We start from the raw sequence: 9,263 nt of genomic DNA on the forward strand, positions 1-9,263 counted from the left end.
AAAGTGAACCTTAATTTACACATGACGACACATACAGAAGAAAAACCATACAAACGTGATGTCTGTGGTAAGAGGTTTAGTAAGCCCCAATCACTCAAAATTTCACCACAGAACACATACAGGTGAAAAACCATACAAATGTGATATATGTGGTAAGGGATGTACCCGCTCTGGAGACCTACGGGTACATGTGAGAACGCATAATGCAAAAAAATCGCATAAATGCGAAATTTGCGGAAAGGAATATAGAGAGAAAAATGCATTAAACAGACGCTTTAAGACACATAGAGGAGAGAAACCTTACAGATGTGATATTTGTGGTAATGGATTTAGTAGTGCTTTTCATTTAAAGACACATGTCAGATTGCATACAGGAGAAAAGCCTTACAAATGTAATGTATGTGAAAAAGCGTTCAGGCAACCACAACATTTAAAAGTCCATCTAAAGACACATACAGGAGAGAAGCCGTATAAATGTGATGTCTGTGGTAAGGGGTTCAGTAATTCAATTGGACGTGAAAGACACCTTAGGACACATACTGGAGAGAAACCATACAAATGTGATATCTGTGGTAAGGGGTTTGCTAGGTCATATGACCGAAACTATCACCTCAGAATACACAAAAGAGAAAAATCGTACCAATCTGATGTTTGTGACAAACAAACAAGACTTTCATCTAAACAAAAGGAACATTTCGGAACACGCACTGAGACGCCTCCTGTTTATGAAGAAATTCCTTTCCTATCAACTTTTTCAATAGTTCATCAGAAAACAAACTTCAATTATCCATCCGCTATTAGACAACATCTTAAACCATCTGCCGAAGATGAAGGAGACCTTCGGTCCTTACCTGGATTAACTCAAACTGACATTACTAGTCAACGTACTCAACAGCAGCACGAGGCATGTTTACTAGCAATATTTCGTGGCAAGAAGACCAGAAGTGTGAAGCCAGAATCTGGATCTCAAATGCCCACTATCATCAGTGCAGTTGTAAGTGAGAAAACTGGCACTGTTGATGATGGAAATGAACTGACTGCTCCTAGTTGAGTTGTAAGTGAGAAATGCACTATTGATGATGGAAATGACTGCTCCTTAGTTGCGCTAGAGTTGTAAGGAGAAAACTGGCACTATTGATGATGGAAATGACTGACTGCTCTAGAGTTGTAGAGTGTGAAAAAGAAAACTCATGTTGATGATGGAAATGGATCTTCTCTAGTTGACGCTGGGTTGTAAGTGAAAAAGCTCGTTTTAATCTACCTGACCTGTATGTAAACAAACATATGCCTTCAAGTGATCAACATGTAAATGAAGGTATACCTGATAGTAAGGACACTTTTACATACCCGGGATTGAGGATTTTTAAGTCTGAGAAAGGTGTTCCAGTGATAAAGTATAGTGTGGAGTATCTCGTACAACATCACAACAAGAACAGATTTATGAATGATGCGCACGAACTGTGGTAATGGTTTTTGATGAAAGTCCCCAATTCATGATTATTAAACACACAACAAATCAAAGGGTTTGGAATATATTTTAATATACCTCTACTTTATGTAAGCTATATAAAAGTTACTTGGTTAAATTGACTAACTCCCTACTTTTTTCCAAAACCCTCGCTCAGCTGTGTGTTAGTCTTTCGAACTAACACACCCCTGGAAGATAGCTCACACCCGGACTCGGCAATTTCCGTTTAACCAATCAGATTAGAGGTGTGCGGGACTTGTTTCCTATCACGACATCAGTTGCCAGCTGGCGACGTAACAATTGGGCGGGACTAGTTTCCGATCACGCCATCTCCGTTGACGTAATCAAACGACGTTAGTATCGATCGGAATCTGCTACCGAACACGTCGTCATGTTTATATTGTAAGTGAGAGGCTTGTAAAAATTGTAATGGAGTCAAAGGACAATGCCATTTATATATACGTACAGCGATACCGCTTATTATTTAGCAAAACTTGTAACGGTAAATAGCTTGGATCCCTTTGATCTCCCACACAGCTCGACGACGATCCGTTTGCAAAACTTTTCTGATTGGCCAACCAATCAGGGAACAGTATCGATGTGAGTGCAACACTATGAATAACAAATTTAGGACCAACGTTTGACGGTAAAATTCATATCTTTTTTTGCTTTACAATTGTTTGGATAATATTCAAATGTTCGCATTCTCTAAACGCGGCATGTAGTTTGTAACAAACTTCTTTTTATGGGTAGCATAAAGAAGGGAAATAATATTTTATTACCATATACATCGATGTACCAATCATTGAAAATTTGCCTCAGATGTTAAAAAGCTAATACACCAGGCGAAAATGATTTATAAAAGAAAATAACTTGTAAACAGTTTATTAAATATAGTTCAACCAATCATTTTTGTTGATCAGAAAATTTGCAAATGTGGAACTTTGGGAATATTAAAAACATGATTGAATTTTAACATTCTCTAACAGATTACATTCAAATATCCAATATTTCGACAGTAATGTTGCATGTCTGCCAAGGATATTTCATGCAGAACTTCCTACTTACAATGTAAGATTGATATGTATATAGTATAGTATATATTATGTATGTTTGGTTACATATTTCAGTCTGCAAAATGCATTTTAAACTGGATTAAAATCTAGGCTATAAGCAGAAATTTAAATGTTTAAATATCTGTTATAAGAAAGAGAGAACAGCAAAACATTCATTTTTCTGGTATCATGCAATTATATATTTGGTACAAATAAGGACGTAGATCACTTCTAAAGTCATGTTACAAACTATTAAATTGGAAAAAACAAATGCGGCGAACGGTAGCCCCGCCTTCTTCCCAAACTATTAGTCAATCAAAGTGTTACACTCACGCCGATACTGTTCCCTGATTGGTTGGCCAATCAGAAAAGTGTTTGGAAATGATACTACTTCCATAATATACTATTTGTAGTATCTGCATATTACAGAATTATCTGCCCTATTTGGTAAGTATATATTGTGACGCCATTTTTTTTCTTTCTCAGAAATGTTTCAAATCCAACATAAAGAAAAATGAAAACTTACCTTCATATATAGATAAATTTGGTTCAGAAACTTAAAGAATGATCATTGTAGATATCAAGAAAATATTGGTAATTACTCATAAGATCCCAATTAGTTACTATGACAAAAGGTCATATGTGATGTCCATGGCATTACCATACTTAAATACTATAATATCCTGTTTTAAAATATATTAATGTTATTAATAACTGTTTATTTCATTTGATACTAAGTAATAGCTGATATCAAATTATGTTACTTTAAAGGTAGGTTTCGCTCAACCATATATATTCCGTCTTTGCATATTACAGAGTTAGCTCCCTTGCGGGTAGGTATCGATTGTTACGTCATTATTTTGTGAGCGCAATTCACGTCGTTTTTCTCCGAAATGTATGACGTTTACGCACCCAAACACAATCACAAAACGTCACAATCAATACCTACCCGCAAGTGCAGATAACTCTGTAATATGCAAATCCGGAATAGTTTTTTGTAAAATCCGATAAACGGAAGAAAATATGAAAACACATATTAAAAATACCTCAATGTAATTTCTTGATGCGTATGAGATGGAACAAATGTGCATTGAATACAAAATTGAAGGAAATCCTTGATTTATTACGATCGTCAGGCTGACAGGATTGTATGCAAATGAAGCTGTGATGGATTGTGTTGTCGAAGTTTCGCGCATGCGCATTGTTACGCTCTAAAAGTAAACTAAATGGCTGAACGATAGCGTGTGAGAAAAATGTATCAGAATCGGCATCAAGGAGTAGGAAATTAGAATGGAATCGGTAGCATCCTAGGATATATATCTAGGGAATGAAACTCAGAGATGGCATGTAGCAATACATGTAGAAGAAACAGAAGACAAATCTCAAGCGGAACTCGCCCGGATTCTGTTTGGACTGTGTAGCACGTGGTGAGTTAAATTTAGACACATGTGCCAGCGCACATAGAGCGGCAGACTATCTACATACAAATGTATATGTTTGATGTACTAAGCTAGCGAACGGATGTAAGTAACTTGAAGTGTTATAGATTATATGACATGTATAAACAATCCATCGTACTTCGATTTGTTGTTGTTGTTTTTACTAAACATGCTGTGGCAAGACTGTCACTTATATCTGAAATTTTGTTGCACGCTTCCGTTTGTTGATGCGGCCTCGTTTTGGAAAAATACGTCATCTAAAGCTTGACTTCGCTCTATTTTTAGAGGAATATTTCCCTGGTCAAGTTAGGCAACTGACCACCCATATTGTTCGCTGTATCCATCGAAAATGATCTGTAGATTATATCTATGAACAGTATGAATTTGAATTTCGTAAACTTTATATTTCATTGGGCAAAACCTACCTTTAATACTCGCACTCAGATGACAAGAAGATGTATCACCATTCAAGATCCTTATACTTTTATATAGCATACAGGTACTTTTCATTTTTCATTTTTTTCATTTTAGTGAAAATAAATGATAAAATGAATCAAAATTTTATTCTTTTGAGGCATAGATTTTATTTTCGTCTTTCAATTATTTGAAAACTTTTTTAACATGCTCCATATTTCATCTTAAACTTATCATTTTTCAATTATTTTCCGGTAACACTATGGATTGATTGAATACCGCTGACAAAGGTAACACAACAGACACTTGTCCATGGTGTTACCAGATTGAAATGTTTTCAATAGTTCTTGATCACCATAATGCCATTCAGTAGACATTAAAAATGGACTAGGTAGATATAATACTATGACATCAAAGGGTTTCAGTATAAATCTTCTGTTACAAATGGAGAAAAAGCAGTATTCCTTTGTCCTTGTCTGTGGTGTTACCTTGTTTGTCCATAATGTTACCAAGACTAAATGTGGTGGTACTGTTGTCAATTATATTTATGATTCATTATTTTGTAATTGATGTCATATATGGAAATGTATAATCAAATATTATAACAATTAAATGATAAGGTGTCTTATTTATTTATTTGTTTTACTTATACCGTTCTATTTGAATTCAAATCACATGAAAAACTAGAAACCGTTCTAGTCATAAGCATGATTAGTCCGCTAAACATGCCTATATTATTAAATTTCTTCTTGTATGACCCTTTTATATCTGTGATGTTGCCAAAAATTGTCAGTGGTGTTACTATTTTATCACTATTTTGTAACACCAAGGACAGAGGTTTTCTTCATTTTTCAAGATTTTAATTTTGCTCTTCATCATAGTACAAATAATATAACATCTCAATTTGAACTAAATAGTTGTTCCTTTAAAATACGACACAGAGTTTTCCTGAAAATACATGTCACGGTTCAAAATTATTGGTAACACCATTGACTCTGAAATGTTCATTGATAACAAAACTGGTCATTCATATTTATATTTAATTCAAAAACTCCCTTTCCTTAGACTTAAGTCACCATGTATCAAATAAATAGGGAGAAGATACTTAGTTAATACATTGTGAATAATAATACGTATCCTAGTGATGCGTCATTTGAACTAAAATTATGGTGGTAACACCACAGACATTTCCTTAAATGACAGGCGAACTTTCTGTTAAAAAATGACAAAACCTATCAAAGTTCTTGAATATTTGATGATTACCTCCGAAACAAATACTTAGTTAAATACATTTTATCACACTTAGGGGACATGTTCTTTTGAGTATGGATTCGGGTCCATTTTTCTCCTCTGTGACAAGACCATAAATCCTGTGGCATGCTCCCTATTTTTAATTGCACATCAAACAAAAAATATCTACATAATTATTACACATTTTCACAATAAAGTGCATTGACAAATACTTTCTTTGGTCCCATATAATCAGTTTTAAGCCTCAAACATAACATTTCCCTGTTTAGATATGTCTAAAACGGCCAATATATATATAGTAATTTGTGCAATTTGCAACTTTTCTCTGAAGAATGACTCATTTGCATCGGCGCTATTACATTAGTTATTTGCCTTTTTGGGTAGGTTTTTGATTGTAACGTCCTGTGTTTGTGAGCGTAACGTCATAATACGTTTTATTCGGAGGAAAAAGACATGAAAATAATGATGTAACAATTCAATCGATACCTACATGTAACCGAAAGGGAGCTAACTCTGCAGTGCGCGAAGACGATATAAAAACGATATATATTGCAAGCAACACGCCCTAAGGAAAAAAAAACAACATTTGTTTTGCACTAAACAATCTTTGAAACAATCCGAAATAGAGAGGACTGAACTTAATAAAACATAATGTAAAAAACACTTACCTATGTACATATATGTACTTTTTTCATATCAATGTTAAATACATTATATGTTGACATTTTCTACATTTTTATTATGACTCGGATAATTTAAGTAACATTTTTGGATTGAGTAAATTTCTTAGACATCACAAATCCATGTTTATATTTTACAAATATTATTCGATACCAATATATATTTTGCATACATAGCTGCTTCTCTCGTTACGCAAAACACATATGTATTAATATTCAATATCAAAAGGGTAATATTTATAGAGTTTCAGATATATCAAAGATATATTCCTAGTCTCTCTTTGATCCACTATTTGTACTTATGCGGAATTGTTTTCTTTATCTTAATTTTCCTAGCAACGCATATCTGACGAGCAATTATATCAGGAACAGATATAGATATTATAATTTTAAAGTAAGTGACTGTTGTTTATCATGTTTATCAAACTCGAGTTGGTTAATTTTCAAATTTGGAAAAGACGCGAGCTTTAGAGAGTGTCTTTTAAAAAATTGAAAATTTCTAACGAGAGTTTAGAATAAACATGAAAAACAACAGTCACGCGGGTTCGGGAACTTATTTATCCCATAACTGTAACTCTATATTTATAACGTGGTGACCATTTCTTCGTCTTCATTAAGTGAAACTTACCACCATACAACGTGGACTGATATTTTTTCCGCCATAAAATATAGTGCCTAAATAGAGAGTCAATATTCTATTGTTTAATACTTTGAATAAGCAACTACCTGATTTAAACAGCATATACAATGATATTTAAAAGAAAATGCGCTGTGAAAAGTAGTCCGAAATTGAGAGCTAATTGGAATCAAGAGATCTTGAAGTTGACCAATCAGAGGCGCCGTAGGTGTTTACATACTGGAGTGTGTGTAAACATAAACAACAATCAACTGCTATGGAGTTTATCACACGGGTTTTCCATCGTGAAACATGCATAGTTACGTGATAAATAACAAACTCTGATTTATGTGGTTTGCTCAAAAAGCTTTTCCTTGACCTTTAAAAAGGCTTCCATCAAAATATTTATGTTTGTTTTTGGAATAACGCATTCGTTTGTTTGTTTTTCTTACATTTTTAGTATACATGCGTTACGATATTGTTCGATTGCATTTGATTTAAACTAAGTATATGCAATGTATCTCTAACAAGACACTTTCATCGACCAATCAAATATGAAGTTTGGGATACGTTCCGTATATTATTTCGATTAATAAGATAAAAAAACCTGACCTAAAAAAAATATCAAATGTAGTCAATACCACTGATAATATTACTTGCTGCTTTTTTCTTTAGTAAATACTTCGTTTATTTGCCATGGATAATTTGTTGTCCAATAATCATTAACAATGCAATTTACAAATTTCGGTTCTTTCGCAGATTTCTGTTCTGTATATATATACTGTGCATTTTTTTTATCAATCAAGGAAACGTACGACGATGTTATGTAATGAATTCATTTTTGAGTATCAAATAGTAAAGATACTTTAAATGTATCTTTTGTAATATTTCTTCAGTTACAAAAGTTACTTACTTTACACCATTATCATCATGGAAAAGTTTGAGCTTTTTATTTTACTTCAAGGTACAAATTTTAAAGACAATTGCGTCCCGACAAAATGTCCATGGTACTATACCATATGGATGGAGAATTGGTTGAATCCACAAAAAGCAAAGCGATTTATTATTATTTAATACTTTTGTATGTTCTGTCGTCGGTGGAGCACTTTTTAACGGATTTAAATCCAAAATATCGCATCAAATGATTGAATCAAAATTTCAGGTCGCAGCTAACTGTCGCAAATAAAGCGTTCGCTCTACTTCAAGTTCAAGTAAATTTTAATCATTTGTTTTAAGGTAAAAATGATAAATAGCTGATGACTTAAAATTACTATCCTCTAAAATATTTTCATTTTTTTATGTGTTATACTGCATTTTGCAAATTGACAAAGATCAATACAGATTATTCTATACGAAATCAATGAGCCCGTATTAATATTAATAAAAATTAATTGAGGGTTTACATCAATATCACCCACATGATTGGTGCGCATCATTCATTACGTTTTGGCGGTTGTAATGCTGCACGAGATACTCCACACTATACTTTATCACTGGAACACCTTTCTCAGACTTGAAGATCCTCATTCCCGGGTAAGAAACGCCAACCTCACTATCACATATCCATTTATCAACATTTTCATGACTTGAAGTCATATATGTGTTCTTATACCCAATATCAGTATGACTATGACGACTTTTCTCCCCTAAAACTGCATCCTCATTGAGGCGAACTTTCAGTCTTGATCTTTCATTAAAAATGGCGGTTTTCTCACTTACAACTCTACTGATGGGATTTGGCAGTTTAGATCCATATTCCAAATTTACAGTTCTCTCCTCCTTTTCAGGAGATGTTCCTATTAAACATACCTCGTGCGGCTGTTGAGTACACTGACTAGAGATGTCAGTCTGACTTATTCCAGGTGAGGACCGAAGGTCACCTACATCTTCGGCAGATGTTTTAAGATATTGTCTCATGTCTGCTGGATAACTGAAGTTTGTTATCTGATGAACTATTGAAGAAGTTGACAGGAAAGGTGTTTCTTCAAAAACAGTTTGGGTTTCAGAACGTGTTCGGAAATGTTCCTTTAGACTAGAAGAAGGTCTTATTTTTTTCATTAACATCCGATTCGATTGATTGTTTTTGTATGTGTTCTTAGGTGGCAGTTTCGGTGATGTGACCTAGCAAACCTCTTACCACAGACATCACATCGATACGGCTTCTCCCTGTATGTGTCCTAAGGTGTCTATCTCTGCCATGTGACCGAGCAAATCTTTCACCACAAATATCACATTTATACGGCTTCTCTCCTGTATGTGTCCGTCTATCTCTGCCATGTGACCGAGCAAATCTTTCACCACAAACATCACATTTATACGGCTTCTCTCCTGTAACTAAGG

General features: G+C 34.1%; 1 protein-coding gene across 1 annotated transcript; it reads left to right on the top strand.

The window, feature by feature from the left end:
• Nucleotides 1-1,051, top strand: LOC138305742 (zinc finger protein 239-like). Its single transcript, XM_069246021.1, has one exon. It carries the CDS (start codon nt 59-61, stop codon nt 1,049-1,051), a length of 993 nt encoding a protein of 330 aa, XP_069102122.1. The 5' UTR covers nt 1-58.
• Nucleotides 1,052-9,263: the final 8,212 nt, after the last annotated feature.

This window comes from Argopecten irradians, chromosome 13 (assembly GCF_041381155.1).
Source record: "Argopecten irradians isolate NY chromosome 13, Ai_NY, whole genome shotgun sequence".
NCBI classification, from domain to species: Eukaryota; Metazoa; Mollusca; class Bivalvia; order Pectinida; family Pectinidae; genus Argopecten; species Argopecten irradians.